Genomic DNA, 20,861 nt, shown 5'->3' with positions numbered 1-20,861 from the left:
TTATATATAAAATACTCAACAATAGTGAATGCAGGATGAGTCAGTCATCCAATTTGAAGTGCAGGGCCCTGAGAAATAGATATAAATACATATAAAAAGCCGTTTAAATGCTGTAGTTGAATGACCGTCTTAAATTGTAGGATTGGCTTTGATTGAATTGGATTTGAATGTATTTGTAAGTACAAGTACTTTTTTTAAGGTGAGGTCGTCTTTAGCACATGGTACACAGTTCAGGCTTGGATTAGTGACTGGTGCGTGAAAATTGAGGTAACATATCACAGGGGATAAAGAGGCAACAACTTATTAATGGCGGACTTGAAAGAGCTAATTTTTTGGACAGTGCGAGATTCTTCAACGGGGAGAGCATTATACAGTTTGACAGCATTAGTAATAAAATGATTGCCCCGCGCAGGAGGCTGAAGGTCATGTCGTACTGTACTTCGAGTGGCTGTGGGGGGACCAACCACAGGCAGAAAAGACTTATCTATTCCTTTTTTTTATTATTGAGAATTTTCCAAACTTCCACCAAACAGCTCTGAATTACAATTTGGTTCAATGAATGGAAGCTATTGTCGAAGAAAAGTTCCTCGATTCTGACATGGTCATTTTTGGTTTTTCCTAATAAGAAGGGCATTACGTCATTAGGAGAAATCTGGATTGATATCTCCACGATTGAACTACCATATTTGATCAAATGGGAGATCTTATCCATGTGAAATTAACAGGTTGTTGAGAATCGTACTGTCTTTTGGCTGATTTGAGTGCTGCGACGGGGTTCATTTGGGATTGAGGGCAATCTTGGCGAGTCTTGATCTGTTTGGTGAGCATCCAGATTGAAAAGTTTCTTCATGGGCTTTGCAGCCGATTCTGCAAATCCATTACTCTGTGGATTATATGACGAAGATGTTTTGTGGATGACGCCATAGCGGTTGCAAAATTCTTCAAACGGGCCTCTAAATAGGGGTCCATTGTCACTTTTTATTTCTCGTGGTTAGCCAACCTCTTGAAACCAATCAAGGAGGAGGCGGCAGACGGCCTCAGTGGTTGTGGAGCGGAGGTGACCAATGAAGGGATACCCACTGAATGCATCAACAGCCACAATGAATGATCTTCCATCGAGATCAAAGAGATCAACCGAGACCTTGGCCATTAGCTCTTTGGCAAAGAGAGTGAGAGTGAGAGCTCTTTGAGGAGAGGCTCATTTGGTTAAGTTGGGAGTTCGGCAATACATGAAGAGCAGGAAGATAGTCGTGCCTTGATTTCGTTTGTAATTCCTGGCCAAACATACATTTGTTTCCCAAGCTCAATCGTTTTGGAGATTCCAGAGTGAGAAATATGTAATAATGTAATATTTTTTTTCGGACTTCCTTACCGCTACCAGGATTGGAATCCCAGCAGTTCAAGACGAGAAGATTATTCATTTTACTTGACTTTTATTTATATATATTATTTGATCGCCCAACGAATTGGAGTTGGCTGATCTGGCTAATCCTTGAATATAAGGTTGATCCGGAATTTTAGTCAAAAACTTGTCCAAGTCTAACTTAAATCTTGCCACTGGATCAACGCCTACATAAGCCCTACGATAATTTGAACGCAGCAATTTGTACAATGAAGGAGCCCGAGAAAGAAGAGAGTTGAACTTCACTGCTCAAACTAGCCTGAATTCTCGAGGGCTTGAAGGTGCTCTCAAAACGCACATTAAGCCACTACGGTCACTACAATTGACCCAAAATCCTGGGTTGGGACGAAGCTCATGAATGCTTTTGAAAACGTACAATATCAGATACCTTTCGTACCTTCCCTGAACACTGTACAGTACACACTTTTCTAACCTCTCCCAATACGAGAGCTCTCTCATATCTTCAATGTTCCTAGTAAAACACCTTTGGACCTGCTCGAGCTTTTGCAAACCTGCTGAACTCATTGGAGGCCAAATGAGAGAGGCATATTCAAGATGCAGCTTAACAATTGACTTGTACAGAGTTAGCATCGTGATACTATCTCTGGACTTAAACGTGCGATATATCCAACCACATGTTTGGAAAGCCTTACCAACTTTCAACTGGATATGTTCATCGAACTTTCCATTATCTTGGAGGACTACACCTAAATCCTTCATGGATGAGACCTGCTCAATGTCCTTACCTTCATCATCTAATAGTGGAGTGTCTAATGGCGTCGACCCAAAGGTCATTGAGCGGAATTTCATTCCATTCAAGGCCATGTTACTCGCAGCAACCCAGGAATAAATTTGGTCTAGGACCTTTACCAGACAACCGGAATCCTGACCATTCCTATCAACTGCCAATTTGGTATCATGATGTTCTTTCGTGGGGGGCTTGGAACAACAAGGCGATTGCCAGCAAATATGAGGCCGGAGTTGACGTGAAGTGAAGCAAGAAGTCCCTGATACGAGGAGAGATTATTTGGCAAGGGACCTCTTGAGATGACGATATGGCGAAGTGCTATACGTGTGTTCATCATTGATAGCGCCAAGATGGCTGTCAAATTCGGGTCAATGATTTTCATACTGCGAATGACGATTTCAGAGGCTTCATCAGCGGGGAAAAGGGGAGTCCGGCAGAGAGCGTCGGCAATTTGACGTTCCTTGCCTGCAGACCATCGTCATTCGAAAGAATATAGCATGAGGTGCTCTCGTATTCGTTGTGGATGGTCGTTTGCCATATTTGAAAGACAAGTGGTGAAGACGCCTAACAGAGGGCGATGATCAGTATTAAAGAGGAAATGGGATAAACCTCGAAGATGATAGTCACATTTCTCTCCTCAAGCTCAATGGTCGCATAGCTGCGTTGTGCCGAGGTTAATGAACAGGACCCACACTGGATAAGGCGTGGCTCACCATTTGTGCCACATTTGAGGAGGGCATAACCAAGCCCGCCTAGGCGTGTGTCATCTGTTAACAATTCAACGGACAGTGAAGGATCAAAGGGGCGGACAAGAACGGGAGAGCACAAGATGTTCTTAGCATGGCGAAATTCTTCCTCGTGAATGGGGAGCCAAACAAAAGCATTCGTCTTCTTGAGCAAGGAACGCGTTTCCGTTGTAAATGTACAAAGTCGAGAAAAAAAAAGAACCTAATTGATTTGCTAGGCCAAGGAATGAGCGTAATTTTGAAACGGAGGTCGGTGACGGAAATTGGCTTAGGAAGGCTTTGGATCGGATTTCAATCCATGCTGGTCGAGAATGAATCCGGCCGTTGAAGCTCTTGACTGACGGCCATCTTTTTGAGGCTTAATTTGATGCCGGCAGAGCGGCTTCTCTCGAGGACCATGGCAAGACGAGTGAGGAGAATATTGAACGTTGGTGCTTGCACACACAAGTCATCCACAATTTTCAATAAACAGGGTAGGCCGGCTAATGCCGCGTCTGTTCGGATACAAAATTCATCAGATGATACGTGGAGGCCCATCGGTGCTGCCGCATAGCGCCACTTGCCTCTTGGTAGTGGAAACGTAGTTAGGAGGGAGCACCCGTCATTAAGAGGGACCTAAAAGTACCAATATACTGCATCTAATTTGCAGAACCATTTTGATCCATGTTGGATTCGTTGGATGAGGTCATGTGCTGAGGAGAAGGGATGAATTGGTCGTTTGACAGCACGATTGAGCTGTCGATAATCTGTTACGAGCCGCACTTTCTTGCCCCCTGGTTTCACAACGAAGTGTGCAGGAGAGCACCATTTGGTCGGTACATTACAGGGCACGATTACACCGGCCCTGGCAAGTTCTTGGATCATTTTTTCTCCCTGTTTGGCCATGTGGAGAGGTGTCAACTTTTCTGTTGTGACTTGGCATGTTTTGACATTGATGAAACTATCAAGCTCGATCCTCATCTTGGGGCCTTGATTCCGCTGGAAGCAATTCCAAGGTCTGATTGGAGGACATCTTCAAAGCGATTGGTAAGTTCCTTAACCGTAGGGGTGACATAATCTGGCGTAATTGTTGAGTTTTCAAGGTTATTCACACATATGCGAAAGATGCCTCCACGGGTCAATATTTTGTTGTCACGCTCATAGTCCAACTCAGTTTCAAGGAACGGCTCCGGAAGCTTTGTTGTGTAAATATCAAGAAATGGCCTATTTGGGAAAGAAGCCGGGATAACACCAAGGGCAATCAAGTCCTTGCGGCCAATGAGGGGTACGTCTACAAGGTTTGATGACTTGATTGGCTCAATAGTGGTGCGGGGACCCAAGTTAGTATGTAGGAAAAGTATAAATGAGCCGTCATTCGAAACAGCTGTGCCTGTAGCCGTTGAGAGAGTTGTTTTGAACGTCGGACAGAAACTCCCAGGACAAGTGTCACGGGGAATATAGAGCAATTGGCACCTGTGTCAGGGACGGCAAGAATTTTGGAGATACTAGAAGAGCCTCGAGCTGCCGGTGTGTTGCCAGAGCGACCGTCCTTGCGGGAGGCAGAGCGACATACTCGCTGGATATGACCAACCTTGCGACGCTTGAAGCACTCCACAGCCTTTACATAACAGTTTTTGTGCTGCCCGCGACCACATCTGTGACAAAGAGGTGCGGTCACAACCCGTATAGCGGATGATTTTGGAGATGGAGATCGACTGCACGAATGTGGACAAACGCATTGTATATTTGCCGAGGCTGTAGGCACTGCCTCGAACAGATTTTGGGCAGTGCTCTCAATGGAAGTAGCCTTGGTGATGACGCTTTCAATTGTTGGGTTTGGAGTTGTTGTTGTAGTTCAAAGAACATCCTCTCATTGTCCCGTGCTGAATGCATTATGTTGAAAAGATTCCAATCATCCACTGTCATCTGTCCAATTTCGGCCTCAACACTCCTTCTCCTGACATGTGTGATATAAGTGGTCATAAGCATGCTTTTGAGTTTTGCCATCTTGAACCACTGGAACCGGCGTTGGAAAAGTGGACAAAGTTTGCGGAAATGATTCTCCAAGGCAGTAGAGCATGTTTCAATGCCCACGTCCAATTTGATTTCCTGACAAAGGGGCGTAGGGATGGCTGCCTCCATGAACTTGAAGAAAAGATGATGTTTCTCGTGAGTAGTCAACAAAGCCATGTTAGAAGCGCTGTAATAAGATTTAAATGACCTGATCTAATCTTTCATTTCAGGTGGAGTATTTGTGACCAGGAACAGGTCGGGTTGAAATTCCCACGCAGGCTGCGCGTAAGGCGGACTTGTGTTCAAGTTCGAGCTTCTTCATCTCCCGAATGCTATGCTTGGATTACTTCGACTGTTGTATAAAACGAAAACACCGTTCACACACATGAGCTTTATTTAACTGTGGTTCACGAGACATGGAAAGGAAATTGGAGAGCAAAGTATAGGAGGTGAGCAAGAGTGCGAAGAAGCGGGACATATTTGAATATTCTGATCGACTCTCAACAATTCCCCCTCTGAAATTAAATACTAAAATTAGATCATATATTCAAGACCCAAAACGCTGAGGCGTTGATTTGGAACGAGCACTTCTTCGAAGAGGTTGATTTGGAATGTCTTGCTTAAGCATCTGAACACAGTCCGTTGAGTCATGTATTTTTGCGACCGGTCTCAGAAATCTACGATTCCGGACATACGTCCTCCCTCCAGGAATATTGACGATAAAGGAACGGTCGGTGTTTCGGATGCCTTCAATCACTCCAATTCTATCCCAAAGGCGATTGATTGGGTTTTGAATCCAAACAGAGGTACCCACTGAAAGAGGTGACAAGTTTCGAGACGATTTATCGTATTCATACTTTGCCTTATCATTTTGAAGATTTCGTTTGTTTTGTGCTTCCCGCGCCTCCGATCCGGACATGATCGAATAGAATGACTCCGACGCGGGTGTTCGGGTCCGGATCGGACGACCAAACAGCCATTGAGCCGGTGATTTACCGTCTTTGAGAGGTGTGTTTCGTAGTTCTAGAAGTGCAAAATCAAAGGCCTCCACGTCAAGACGATCGTCCTTCCAATAGCGCTTGACAAGAGCCTTGAGTGATTTAACAGTAGCCTCGGCATGTCCGTTAGATTGAGCGTAATAGGGAGAAGACGTTTGAGTACGGATGGAGAGAGAATCACAAAATTCACGAAATTCTCTTGATGCAAATTGAGGACCACCGTCACTGCGAAATATGGTAGGAATACCGAAATCGCGAAAAAATCCGCGGAGTGCTCTTACCACTTCTGAAGTGTTGGGAGCTTTGTTGAACATAGCAATGCAAGGCCATTTGGAGAAGCGGTCCACATAAACCATGAACTGTTTTCCACCATACTCAAAGAGATCCGCACTACAAGATTGAAATGGACGAATGGGAGCTGGATCGGTTTGAAGAGGTTCCTTACATTGAGTGGGTCTGTATAGTTGACATGCTTCACACGCAGAAACAAGTTGGGAGATATCGTTTGACATACCGGGCCAGGCAAAAAGTTCGCGGGCACGAGCACGAGTTCGAGTAATACCTTGATGAGGCGAATGAAGACGGGTAAGAATTTCTTGACGTGCTTCTCGAGGAATGATGACGCGACAACCATTTAATATCAGGAGCCCATCACAAACAGAAATGGAATCCCAATCCTTCATGAATGGTCGAGCAGGGTGGCTTTGCGGTAACTGTTTTATCTCTTTGCCTTGTATGAGTGTCGATATGATCTCCTGATAGGCGCTATCTCTATGGGCAGCATCTCTGATGAAATCCAAAGCAAGATCACCAGATTGCTCACCATCAGAGGTCAGTTGAAAACAAAGAACGTTTTGAACTCTGAGATCGAGATCATCTTCTTCTTGTGTAGGTTGAGAAACGGGGGCTCGGCTGAGCGCGTCCGCAATGCAATGGTCACGACCCTTTTTCCAAACGACAGTAAATACATAGGGCATCAATTTTTCCAATATTCTTTGAAGGCGACGATTGTCCAAAGCATCCAGAGAAGTACCATTGCAAATAGAAACGAGAGGGCGATGATCTGTGATGATCTTAAAGTGAGGAAGACCAAGAAGGTAGAATCGGCAATCTTCTACAGCTTGTTGAATCGCCAGTAATTCGAGCTCGCACACAGAATAGCGGCTCTCGGTGCCCGAAATAAAACGTGAGCCTGCTTGTATAAGCTTCCAAAGGGGTTGGTCCTCTGTTCCATGGTTCTGCAGCAGGACGAATCCGATGCCGTGTAATTTGGAGGCATCTGTGAGAAGAGCAGTATCCAAGGAAGGATCAAAATGTGCCAAGATTGGAGGCAGTACCAAGGTCTTCTTGGCTCTTTCGAAAGCTTTGTCATGAATATCCAACCATTGCCACGCGCTTTTCTCTGACAGGAGTCCACGGAGAGGTGCCAAAGTCATTTTCATTCCAGGAGCGAATGCTGAGAGCTGGTTAAGAAGTCCGAAGAAACTTCGAAGTTCAGAACGATTAGTTGGAGGTGGAAATTTGGCGATTGCCTCCAACTTTTTAGGGTCCGCTTTGACACCGAATTCTCCAATAACGTACCCAGCAAATTTGACCTCACGATCAATGACAAATTTGTCCTCAGATAGTGTGATACCATGTTCACGACATCGCAATAAAACCGACCGGATGGTAGCTTTAAGTTGATCGAGATTGTCAGCAAAACAAATAATGTCGTCAACGATCTTTCTTATATTGGCGAGACCTTCAAGCGCTTTGTCACCACGTTTGCAATATTCGTCCCCGGAGCATGAAAGTCCCATTGGAGCCCGACAGAAACGCTTGCGACCCCACGGAGTGAGAAAAGTAGTATATTTCCGACTTTTCTCAGCGATGGGAATCTGCCAGTAACCTTTAGTAGCGTCAAGTGTAGCGAACCATTTGGACGTGGGAGGAATCGAATTGGCCACGTCCGAGGGTGAAGGAAAAGGGTGAATCGGTCGTTGAACATGCTTGTTAAGACCTTTAAAGTCCACTACCAGACGCACCCCACCGTTGTTTTTTGGAACGACGTGAAATGGAGAGGACCATTCCGTCGGGCCCTCCGCATCCTCAATGATACCCATCTTGATCATATATGCCAGCTCCTCTTTTGCTTTCTCACGAAAAGCGATAGGAACCGGGCGGGCAGTCGTAACATGGACGGGTTTGGCATTTTCAATGTCCTTGAGGTGGATTTCCATCGGGAGTCCTGACATCGCTCTAAACGACGTAACAGAATCAAACACGTCCTTATAATTGTCAACGAAGGTTTTCTTAATGGCAATAATATCCGCCCGTGCATCATTGAATGAGACAACCTTATTAATAGTTCTGGAAGATCCGAGAGGCTTCATTCCAAGTTTGGCTGCCGCTTCAAGCGAGTACGGGAATGACCAGGGAATAATATCGAGCTCAATGAGGGCTTGCCACGGTAGTAAAAACTCACTAATGTCAGGCGTAGCATAAGCAGTTATCGTAGTGGTCTTATCTAACCACGTGATTTGAAGATCAACAGAGCCATGACATTTCAAAACTGTCCCATTTGCAGCTAGAATGCGCTTTTTAGAACGAGGGTCAATCACAATACCATGGTCTTTAAGGAGCAATGTTGAAACAACCGGATCAGTTGCTCCAGTATCGGGGAGAACCGAATATTCGAATGAAGAACCTGTATCACCAGATATAGTCACTCGAGCTTTTGGGGTCAATTGGTACGAATCAACCAAAAACCGACTTAACACAACTGTATTGGTCTGGATTGCATTGGCACCAGATACGTGAGACGATGAAGAAGAGCGAGAATGCTTTTTCTTACAGACGTAATCGAAATGACCCTTGGCCTTGCAAAAATTGCAAAATCTGCTCCGAGCAGGACAATTCCCTCGATCATGTTGTCGATATCCACAAAATTCGCATTTGGCCAAGGAGGGGTCTCGTTTTGTGAACGACTTAACGCCCGAACGAGATGTAGAACGGCCACGGAAAGATGTCGATTGGCCACTTATTTTGTTTGCATAAGACAATCCGGGGTTTGTAATTGCTTTTTGATTCGTTCCCCCGGACTCCCAGGATTGACACTTCTTTTTGATTTGGTCTAAACTCGGATTCTCCATTTGCAAAATCTCTTGTTGTAATTCCTTATCGGCAATGGCAAGGACGACCCGAGTGGCCAATTGGTCTTCATAGCTGATACTATCAAGTTCAGCCACACTACCAAGCAACTTCAATCTCACAAAAAAATCACTGAAGTTCTCACCGTGGTGCTGAATGCAACGATGAAAATCGTAACGTCGCTTGATGATGCTCACTTTTGATATTAAGTGTGCTTCCAGAGCGTTTATGACATCCAAAACTGACATCGAATCGGAAACATTGCAAAATTGTTCGAGAGTATTAATTGTGTCGACAGTCAGACAATTGCGAAGATACGCACGTTGATCCGATAAATCTAAAGAGTCCATTTTGTTCGAGTTGTAATAATCGTGAAACTTCTTTTTCCATATTCGAAAGTCTGGAAGAGAGCATGAAATATCTAAGTCGGACGGCTTGAGGGAAGTGTTGACCCTTGGAGCAGAGTTGTTTGGCATTGATGATAGCGCATCAGATTGAGTAAGGATTGAACGTGAGTCAAAATCTGCACGATATATGCGAACTTTGGTCTGCGATTTATCCAAAAGTTCGTCCAAAGAAGACCACTGCAGAAAATGCGTATCTTGTTGGCGGGCAACCTCTGGAACATCTTCCAAATCGAGACAATTCAGTACTGATGTGAAATAGCGTGAAACTGACTCTTTGGTGTCGATAACACTCATTTCGACTGCAGTGATAACACCATTCGAAACCTCTGTGAAAGGCTTCGAGGTCAACTCTGAAACTTTATGATCCAGACGAAGCACGGAAAGGTCGGCCCGAGTGAAAAGTTGGGCACGGCTTTTGTGTTCAGAGACGAGCGGAGAGTCTTCCTTTTTGGGAGGCATCATGAATAAGGATACAAATCACAAGGCAGATAGTGAACTGGGAATGCTGTCATCAGATCACAACGAAAATAAACTACGGCCTAACGTAGGTTCAAAAAATGCCGTCTGCGCCATGTTGTATAAAACGAAAACACCGTTCACACACATGAGCTTTATTTAACTGTGGTTCACGAGACATGGAAAGGAAATTGGAGAGCAAAGTACATATAGGAGGTGAGCAAGAGTGCGAAGAAGCGGGACATATTTGAATATTCTGATCGACTCTCAACATCGACCATTTCGTAATATTTTTCATCCAGGGAGCAAAGCTGACCCTTGAGGTCTTCAATCACTCGATATGCGAGCTCGCCAGGGCCAAAACACTGATAGTCTCTGTATCACGAAAATAGAATTGACAAAGCCGGTCAATAGCTTTGCGGATGTCCGTGATTTTGTCAAAACTGTTTTGACGATTGTGGTAATTAATTGGATGAGCTTTTGATGTTTTTAGGGGTAACAATTTGCGGGTTAAGTGGTCTACGGCTTAAAGACAGACGAGCCTCGACGTGCCTATTGCAGGGCGTGGCCAACACGGACTGGCAGCGCCGTCTGGAGAGCTACCTGGCTCTTCCGGTGGTCCAGAGGTCCTGGCGTGATCTCGGAGAGGGTCGTTCCATCCTCTCAGAGTGGGCGTGGTACCGCGTTGGTTAGGAAGGGGATGGTGGATTGGTCCTTTTACCTATACGTATAGATTGCGACATGTGAGATGATGAAATAGGAAACGAAGTAATCAGACCCGATAAAGTTGAACGATATGTTGAAGTCCGTTTCATTTGTCTCGTGTCGTCTGTGCTGTGTGTAACCGGATTAGAGATTGCGCGAGTCAGTGAAATGTCGGAACATTCCAACAGAATTGTGTAAATCAAAGGAAGTGTCCAAGTGATAAATCGGAGCGTAGACATGGGGTTATCATTCCATGTATTGTAAGCACTCTCTTGGGTTCATAAAGAGGATGCATCATACAGAAACGGTCGTCTTGAAAGGGAAAATATGTAAGGGTGTCATGGCCAGCGACGGCAAAAAAGGAAAGACAAAACATTTGGAAACGCACTTCTTGGGGATTGGAAAAAAATCCAAGGACTTTCCTCTGTAAAAACAGTAAAATCTCTAAGCATGTCGTTTGAATTCTATCACGATGTTTCTTGAATAGCCTTCAGTATGGTCAAGAACACGTTGTCTCATCAGCAATGTTCCGTGAAAATAAGCGCTAAGCGGAAAACACCATTAGCGGTTAATAAGTCTTCAACACAGGATTGAAAGGGGCTGAGATTACTTTTGAAGTGTAGACCCTTGTGATGAAGAATTAGTTGTGACTTTTTGAGCTTGAATTTAACTGGCAGCCGATAATCTATTATTTTTGTTGGTTATGCACTGGCAAATTTGCTTCGGTGAGCCGTCATTCCAAAAGAGAAAAACAGTTGTAACATTTGATATATTTCTTCTTTATACAGGGTGGACGGAGAAAGTATTACAAGAAAAAGCATGCATTGTCTCTCAGAAAATTCCTCTAGTTACGCTATATTCTGGATTTAGGCTCTTCAATGAACTCCCTTTCAGTTAAAAAAATGAGTCAAATTGGCTGCTCTAGGCCAAAACTATTTACTGAAAACACCTACTGCCAGCCTCAAAGCTGGTAGGCTCTGTACTGTTCCTGGAAATGACTTGCTAACGTTGGCTTCCGTCCTTCGAAAGTTGTTGTGCGATAAGCCTCTCAATGGTTTCAATGCAACGGCCTTCAAGTCAATAACATCAAGACGAAGGCCATGGTTTTCCAGAAAGGTCGTCTGCCTCCCACCTCCTTCCATATCCACCATAGTCCGGTTGAAATCGTCAATAATTTTAATTATGTCGGTTTCACATTCTCTACTCAACTCTCCTTTACCAACCATCTCAAATCATCAATAGTAAAAGCCAAGGCCAGGATCGGATACATGCACAATAGACTTCCTCTCAAGAATCTCCCCCTTCCAATCGTTCTTCAACTCTTCCGAACCTACATCTCTCCAATTTTCCTTTATGGCCTTCACCTTTGGCTTCCCAACTCCGCCCAATCCGCCCTCAAATCCGCCGATGCCACCTTCTCCAAGTTCCTCAAACGATACCTGTGCGTGCCCCAATATGCCAATAATGCATGGACGCATTTTCTATACGAAACCGAGCCACTCACCATCGGGCTGGCCAGGTTAGTGTCCAACAGTGTTGGGAACCTGACCTTTCCGGAGGTGATGTCCGGACACAAGTTGTCCTTCCCGGTCAAGGACTTAATAACACCTTATTGTCCTTGGCCCGACATCCCTTCGGAGTATTGGCGCTCACGTACCTTTGTCCGGCTCCCGACCCAATGCCATCAACGACGGGAGCTGACGAAAGATCTGTTCAATCTGACCCACCCACTCTACTGCAATAACCAAGACTTTCATCATTTACCTCTCCCCACCTGTTTATGTACTATCTGCAATTTCCCTCTTACCTTTTTTCATGTGCACTGAACCAATCCTAGTCAAACTTACTGTGATACCATACTCTAGTCAACTATTTTATCAGTCTTGACCATTTTATTATTTTATTAATCGATTTTTGTATATGATATTTATACATACAGTTTTATACATTTTACAATCTGACATGACCAAGAGTCGCAATACAGTTATTCATTATTATAAATACATCATTTTGGCTTAATTAAAGATTATCTGAAAAAGCTGGTGGTTGAACTGCGAACTTTCCTTTGTTTCTCTATCCTTTGAAATTGGCACCAAAAAACGAAACCAAATGGAAGCGTTCAATAATTTCCATTTCTAAATCTTTAAGAAAACACCATTTCAAGATTTAGCCTCATTTTGAATATTTCATCAAAGACTAGGTTTATAAAAGTAGACAATATGCAAATATGTACTCCCAAAATGTAAACTACATGCTGACCCTCTACGCATCACATAATCAACTGCTTATTTAATGGTTTTCACTTTTTCCGCTTGTATGTAGCTGAGTCAAATTCGGATTTCAAAAGTTTAAATGGCCAAGACCTTAGGCTCATTTGCCTTTCAACCCATCAGACTTGCAGAGAAGCTCAGCACCCCCTCGGTCTTCTCTTCAAACTCAATGATCCAGTTTTGCCCTTTTCCAGTCTTATTTCTTGATTAAACCTAATGTTAAGAAAGTAGCGACATGAAATGCATATCTCTAGATGCTCCCGGTTTGGATCAGATCATCCCAGCTTTATACGGAGGTTTTGAGCAGATGGATAAGTTTGTCCATTATGTCGTAACCATTGAGGAATTGAGTCTGGAAGCGTGTTGGATCGCCTGCATCTTCACACCTTATTGTCATTTTATCAAAGTTGAAGGAACGGAGTGTGGGCTTGGAAGTCTCGAGCCCAAGATTTCAGCCAATGCCACCATGAGTGATGGCGATGGGTTTATCTATATCCGCAAAGGTAGGTAACAAAGGACCTCCAAATGCGATCTCTTGCACGCGTTCCTCAACTAGCCAATTTCAGATGAAGTGGCTCTCATGAATATCTCCAATTACGACAAGGAGACCAGCCTCTCCTCAACTTGGAGTCAGTTTTCGTTTAAGTCTTTTAAGAATGTGACCTCCATACAAATGTGCTCGGTTATTTGTGCTCTCATTGACTTTGGAAAACCATGCATGTTTTTCTCCTTAATCGGCGAAAACTGTAGACTTGGAGCTTGGGAACATGTAACAGGGTGGAACATCAACCCTCCAGTGCACACCAATGTCTATTTATCCCAAGCATACGGTATTTCTTGACTAGTTATTTAATTATTCGTTGTAGCGCATAAATTTCAAATTCCTCCAAATTTGGGAATTACAGATTCTCATTTGATGTTTGAGGTTGTTGAAACGATCCCGGATTGGAAAAACAAGATTTTTCTAAAAAGAGAAGAGGTCAAATCAGTGACAGAATGTGAACTGATTTGCGTGTTGTCGCCTCGGGGTTGCTCCTTATACAGCTTGGATGGCTCCAATTGTTACTTGGGCGATTGGAATGTGGACACTTCAGACGTGCTTCTTCAGACACCCTCGTCAGCTCTTTTTGGCTATGAAGGTAAAAGGTACAAGAATTCAGAATCAAGACTTGATTGAAGCTGATCAATGCGATACTAATGTTATTCAAGAGGTGGCCTACACCCTCAATACGAGACCTGTCAATGCTACTGATATTCCATTCACCCTTGGACATGAGGTCGCGTTGAGGGATCAAAAGGCGTGTGTAAACACAGGTCTGCCAAATACGTGGAATCAGACCGAAAACCGCGGACAAGTGACGGCTTTTTCGCATCCAATCCTGCTCACTTGCGGAGGACTCGAGTTTGATGACGGTACAAAATGTGCTTTGAAAGATCCTCCGTGACATTGGCAATACAAATGCATCAAAACGCAACGAAGCACTGTAGAGCAAAGAGTCTATAGTCTTGATTATTTTTAATTTGTTCACAGTGCGGTGTTACAAGCTCGATGTGACAGCTCAAGAACGGGCATGGGAACCCGCAGCGGAGCTTCCAATGACTATGGAAGGCTTTGCCATGCCCGTGACTGAAGACGGAGACATCTACTTGTTTGGGGGTTGTGACAAGGATGGTAGCAATTGCAACGCCAAGGTCTATCGATACATCAAGAATGCAACCGTGGGTTCCTGGTTGGAGGTGGTGGTGACCGATCAAAACCTCCTGGAGATCAAAGACATGTGTGTCGTAGAGCATGCTCAGACGTTCTACATCATGGGAGGATGGTCGTAAGAAAGACAATGTATCTTTTCTGTGTTAGTTGAACGTGAACAGATCTTTCAAATTTTGCTCATTAACATACCTTCTTTTTTACAAGGGTAATCCACTTCGGAAAAGTAATATAGTTAGTACGATACAATCAGTTTTATTTTTTCTCTATTTTAGGGACACGGCAATTCCCTCGAGCAATGTGTATGCACTCGATTATGCAAACTCTATGATAAAAGATGAACTCAGACTGCGGGGAAGTAAGTTTTAAAGGAAAAAACTTCGTCTCACGTATTTTTGGAGTTTTTGGCCATTACCTTTTTCTTTCTCCAAAAAAATCAGAGTCGAAAACAAAAATATCAAACTAGATTGCGCCTGGAGTAAACATTCATTTTTGTATTTTAATACTTTTCAGGTGTAACTCAAGGTTATTGCGGCAAGAAAGAGGCGGCTGGTGACAAACCCGTATCAATTTTTCATACAGGAGGCACTCACGAGGGTAATTAGATTCTTCTTTGTTTATATGGGCTCTCCATGTCAAACTTTTGGCGTTCTTCCGTCTACTCGTATATATCAAAGCAAAGAACTGGCAATTATGGCCTTCATTGTCTTTGGCCTAACCTCAAATCATCCTAACCTTTGAAATAATTCTTCAAAGCATACTTTACAAAGGCGTGTATTAGTGACTGATTGTTTTTGCAATTTGTCCATATAAAACTTTTCATAGTTGAAAAAAAAAATGACAACTTGGTGGCACTTTTGTTTCAGCACGTCCTGTCAATAGTTTGTTCATATAGTCACAAATTAGCGTATGTTCACTCACGCATTCAATCAATCGTGTTTTTGCACTCATCTTTCCTTTTGGCAGTTTCAAAAGACATCACATGCCCCAAAAGCCATTTGAAATTCATGAGCAAAATCCTAACTGGTCAACCTCTGATCTTCAACACATTAGCTAATATTTTTGTGGCTTATCCCTTTGACCGCTTGACCGCTTGATCGCTTTGTCTTATGCCTCAACCAATTTGAGTTGAGAATTTCGGTCGACGTAGAATATAATTGGTTCTTGGAAGGGGTTAAGCAGACAAGCGGTGAAGAGGTAAGCCACAAAAATAGCAGCTATTACCTACTTGATCGCCCGCGTCCACCAACCCAATATTAATTTGCCAAAGTACTATCCAATTTGATAGAAACAGATCAAAAATCAAAACTGGCGCCAAAGTGGGCTAGATTTACTGTTTAAGACTTCGGAACTCATGAAACATTTCTTTCAACTAGACGGTGTTCCACCCATGAACATTCAGTTTTTCGAATTTGACGGCAATGGCTCTCCAAGCGGAACCGGGACTCGAATGATAAGAGTAATAACCAACAAAACATACACTGGTGGTGTTGGAACCAACAGTGTGCTCACCTACAAAACAGGACTGGCTTATTTCTTGCCTTTGTGGATCAACGGAACGGAACAATCGGGAACGTCGTACAATGCTCTCTTCAACGTCATAACCAACTCAAAAAATCGCTTCGATATGCCAGATATCGCGGTACATGAGTGGTGACAATATCCTTTAAGTCAATTTTTGTAACCAAAACACAATAATTCTTCGAAAAGTGAATGATTTGAGGTAAAATTGTGTGATCTTGGCAATGAATTCAATGAATGTGAACAGAGAAGGGAAGACTCAAAGCATCTTCCCAATGGAGAACGCCCCGACGTCTTCTTGTGATGAAACGATCCCTTTAAATTTAATTTGTTTGATAAAGCCAAAAGTGTTCAAAGGAGTCAATACTATTTCTGACATTGTTTTTAACAGCTATAAATACCAGTCGACTCATTTCCAAAGAAAACCACAAATGAACAAAAACTTGAACAATTTCTTATGCCGAGGTGCTGCAATGTTTATTATTGATCATTGGTGTCAGAAGTTTACCCAATGCCAATTAAGGAAGCCACCATATTACTTTCGTATTTTTGTTCCCTTTTTGGTGTTATAGTACGCCTCTGGACAGGCCAAGTTACCCACTCGTCTTCTCTGGACGTGTATGCCTCAAACCATGGATTGGATCCTGATTTTAAACCACGATAACACAAAAGGAATTTCCCAATGGTTTTCCAAGGGTCAGAACTTGGTTGGCAATCCTGATGATCAGCTTTACTCCGCCATGGATCAAGTGGATAGCTTTAAGTAATGCCAGTTACAATATTCTTGCTTCGGATTATGAATGTAATGATTGATTGCAAGAGTATTCATATTCACTCCAGGTCTTGTACGGGAGATTTTCATTTTCGAATGGTTTGGCCTGAGTTGGGGTATTATAATGAATGGTGGCAAAGCAGTGGTCCCTTAGCTACCAGCGGTGTCCAAGATTATCGAGGTGAGCTCTGTTAATTCCTTTTGAGTTTTAAAAAAAATCTTTGCAACCTCAAAAGATAACTTCTTTCTAATACCTTTCTGCATTGTTTGTACTTACTATAGCAGTCAATTAATTTACGGAAATCATTTTAAGGAATTGCTGTAAGGTTTCCCGAGAAGTTTATTGGCCTTCAGGCTCGTTCCGGTCCCGAATCGCAAATGATAGGTGGTGACCCTGCAGATGGCCTATGGTCCGCCCTCGGAGCAACGCAACCCACAAATGGCGACGCAATGCCTGGGCCCAAGAACAACTTGGGCAATGGAATCAACGTCAAATATGTTCAACTATTTGTGCTTAAGGATTGCTAAAGCAAGAGCTATTTTTTGTCTTTAACGAAATTTCAAAACAGTGAAAAGTATATTGGCCGAAATTTTGGCTTGAAATCGAAATAACAAGAACAACGGACTTAATTTTTTCACATCTTCGTGTCGGTTAATCAACATGCTTTACGTTTCTAGTGGCCAACTAGAGCAGAGTGGTGAGAGCTTTTGATATTTGCGATGTCCTCAGACGACAAACATAAAAAGGTATGGAAATGTTATAACTTGGATCACAAATCGAGGTGCATGCTTATTGTCTAGGAATCATTTGCCCATTAGCCATGACCACATGTCTAATAAAAAAATGTAGAGGTTCTAGTTTGCCACCTCCAAGGCCTTGACGTATCCATTGTTACAACGTAAAAGCTCCCCTCTTGCTCCAGGTCTTCGTTCTTGTCAGCTTGTTCATTCTATCATAATATAATATGCATGTATGTTGTAATGGTACTTTTATTCAATAAGCACAAATTTCTGCTTTAGGCAGTCATGGCAGAGATTTTGCAGGACGCAATAATTGGTCATTGGAGAGATTTGCTCTTTCACACCTAATTGCTTCGTGCTCATGCTCTTCCTTCGCGGGATCCTCCAATGTTGATGTCGATTGGGAGTTCTTCGATTTTAGCATTCATGTCTTTGATTCCTTGAATCGCCAAAACATGATAGAAATGTGCAAAATATTACACAGGGGATTGAAAATGTCAAAACATTTACTTTTTGAGGAAATGGCCAAAATATTTTGTAAAAAATACTTTTTATTGAAATTAGATATTTTTACCCGCTCTAGTGATAACCTTTAAGAAATAACAGTCGTTTTTGGAAGGTTTTTTGACAATTCTTGTGGCGTCAATTCAAAAGTCACTAAACAGTTGCCTGTGACGCCGAAGCGGGAATGTCCCTCAATTGAAACACTCGAAATCAGATGGCAGGCCGAGTGAGAGAGCTGCCATCTGACTTCGTATCAAACAATAAAAAAACATAAGTCACTAAACAGTATAATTATCATATAAGAAAAGGTAAAAGCTTTGCCAAAACCTTCAAAGCTAAAACTCCTGCAGATGAGATACGCCAGGTGGTTTCGTGAGCACTTATTTTGATTGCGTCTGGGTAAACTATTCAGTTTTTCAATAGTACATGCTTTGACATTCTTCCAAATTGAGGCCAAAATTCACCTTAAAACGTCTTTTCACGCGGTCACAAGAGTTAGATCAAGCAAGACGTACTGAATACTATCTCTGAGCTATATCATGCAATCCCAAAATGTCAAAACATGCCATCTCAAGCTTGGAAGGCCGATAAATAGTCAATGCCTGCGCTAGGAATTGAACCTGATACTTGATATCTTACCCTTAGAACAAGATCGACACAAAACACAATTTTACACATTTCATTTGATGAACAACTTAGGGTCCTCTTTATCCCATCAAAATGGGGTCTTTTTTTGCCTTGTGCATTTGCTTGCCAAACTTCTTTGGTCGTACTGTGGGTTAATCAAATCCTGATTTTAACAAAGATTTAAGAAGCAGTTAGATTTATGCCAATCACTTTTGGGACTGTTAGTGAAACAATAAATTTGCCGTTTGACATATTGCTTATCTAAAATAGAAACCAAATATTTGCAATATCTTAATTTAGAATAATCTAAGCATTATCATTAACCACGTATCAAGTGAGAGGATTTCTTTTGTCACTTTTATCCGCATTATTCAGCATCAATCTTATTCACTTTTTTTTTAAATCTCACTTACATTAGACTTTGGTTAGACCAGAACGCGACAGACCTATGGGAATTTGACATGCAACAATACTAAAGATTTATTTAGCATGCTGCCAGCACTAATATCAAGGACAGCATGAAGAAAAGACTTCTTATATTGAGGGTCAAAAGTTTCCTTCACCAAGTATAGTGGCCAGGGCTGGTCAGATTTACAATGAATTGCCTCATTACTCCCAAAGACCGAAATACATACATACACACATACATGTGACTGTTCACTCTGCAAAGCCATGCTGATATTGACTCGTTCACTGGCACTTTTTAATTGCAATTCAATGAGATTTGATGGGGATTTAAACGGCCGTGAATTTTTCACCAAATGGCGTTGGCGTTGGCAAAACTTTTTGAAGTACTCGTATGTTGGCAGGACAAAGTTTGTGGAAGAGGGTAAATTCCTAACGTTGTGATTGGTCATTCAATCGGCCTTCTACCTGTGACATTCCATGGTAGGAGATTATAAGACGGTCATCAGGGGTCTCAAAAATAGTCTTGGGTATAACTGAAGATGCTCTAGGCATAGATACGCGAGGTTGAGTAAACGTCATCAAATTCGACCGATCTGATTGGCTGCCAAATGTCAACCAACATGGGCTTTGTTTGGAAACCTTCTCAATAGGGAGTGAGTCTCTTCTAAAAACAGGTCACACGTTTGCATTGCATAATAGGGTAAAGCTTTGAATGATTTATGACAAAGCCAATCCACCATGGATTCAACCAACTCATTCCACAGGGTTAAGAGTGTCTGTCGTAATTAGAATTGAATTAGTGTAGTATTTCTCAATAAAATGTACTTGACACACTGATCTTTCGCATGCTGCCAGTCTCGAGTTGGACTAAAGCACCTCAAAAATAAAGGTACTGCCGTGTTCAACACCTTACATTGTAAAGTAATTGGGACTTGTTTCTTGATAGACTCATAGATACAGCGCATCAGTTCAAAATCTGTTTGGAAACTGTTGCGTCTTCTCCCCTGGGATTCTAATGTTGCCAACGCTGAACCTTTAACGCTCTCTCAATAAAGCAATGATATAAGTTCCAAATCAAACATGGCGCAGTTGTTTTTTTTTTAAAGTGAGTCTCATTTCGTGGACATGGCTACTACAAACACGGCTGTTCCGTCCACAATCGAGTACATCATCCTAATATGATATGGATAAGTGATGTACAGGATGAATGATTGCTCCCAGAACGGTTTTTATCAAAATGTCTTGAGAAAAGTATATTATGAGCTTGTGGAAATCACAAAGGCATTGGACTGCCCATCGTGTAGTCAGTTTGTTGGTCAGGTGTCGACCAAATGCCAGCCTAATACTCGCAATCCATCGTAAGGTGCTGAAAGCTGTCGGGTTTAACGACACTATCGAGGAAACGATTCCCAGAAATTGATCGAATGTAATCGCAAAAATCCTCGGTCACCAAATAACCGATATTCCCGTGATAATTGTGAGAGGGGGAGAGAATCGGAATAAGCAATCTCATCCTCAAGGATCAATGTTACCAAAATGTCGGCCCCCTGACGGCAAATGACGACTAATCCTTCCTGAATGTCCTGTTGGGACCTAGTTCCGGCCCAATGTCAACCCTTGGCCGTTCAGACCCAGTGGTGGTCAGATGTAGCCCACATTTACAGAAGAGGCAGACACAATCCATTGTCGGCAATCCGAGAAACCCCTTGATGGCCAATGTGGCT

At 42.7% G+C, this 20,861-nt stretch overlaps 1 protein-coding gene across 5 annotated transcripts in view; it reads left to right on the top strand.

Moving 5' to 3' along the window:
- Positions 1-17,495, top strand: part of LOC131891494 (uncharacterized) — a 38,987-nt gene extending 21,492 nt beyond the window's left edge. For 3 of the 5 annotated variants that reach the window (XM_059241091.1, XM_059241088.1, XM_059241089.1), the window contains 11 exons: positions 13,111-13,359; positions 13,423-13,686; positions 13,762-13,995; positions 14,066-14,269; positions 14,388-14,682; positions 14,840-14,922; positions 15,078-15,161; positions 15,941-16,206; positions 16,658-16,848; positions 16,926-17,038; positions 17,171-17,495. In XM_059241091.1, the coding sequence (XP_059097074.1) occupies positions 13,111-13,359; positions 13,423-13,686; positions 13,762-13,995; positions 14,066-14,269; positions 14,388-14,682; positions 14,840-14,922; positions 15,078-15,161; positions 15,941-16,206; positions 16,658-16,848; positions 16,926-17,038; positions 17,171-17,385 (2,198 nt within the window). In that variant the 3' untranslated portion in view covers positions 17,386-17,495. Of the gene's footprint in view, positions 1-1,085; positions 5,045-5,118; positions 5,338-13,110; positions 13,360-13,422; positions 13,687-13,761; positions 13,996-14,065; positions 14,270-14,387; positions 14,683-14,839; positions 14,923-15,077; positions 15,162-15,940; positions 16,288-16,657; positions 16,849-16,925; positions 17,039-17,170 lie in introns of those variants that run through there. The other 2 variants (XM_059241092.1, XR_009374409.1) reach the window with 2 other exon arrangements.
- The last annotated feature ends 3,366 nt before the right edge of the window (positions 17,496-20,861 follow it).

This window comes from Tigriopus californicus, chromosome 12, assembly GCF_007210705.1.
Source record: "Tigriopus californicus strain San Diego chromosome 12, Tcal_SD_v2.1, whole genome shotgun sequence".
NCBI lineage: Eukaryota > Metazoa > Arthropoda > Copepoda > Harpacticoida > Harpacticidae > Tigriopus > Tigriopus californicus.
The sequence above is the reverse complement of the archived record's forward strand: the minus strand, read 5'-3'. Positions and strand labels throughout refer to the sequence as shown.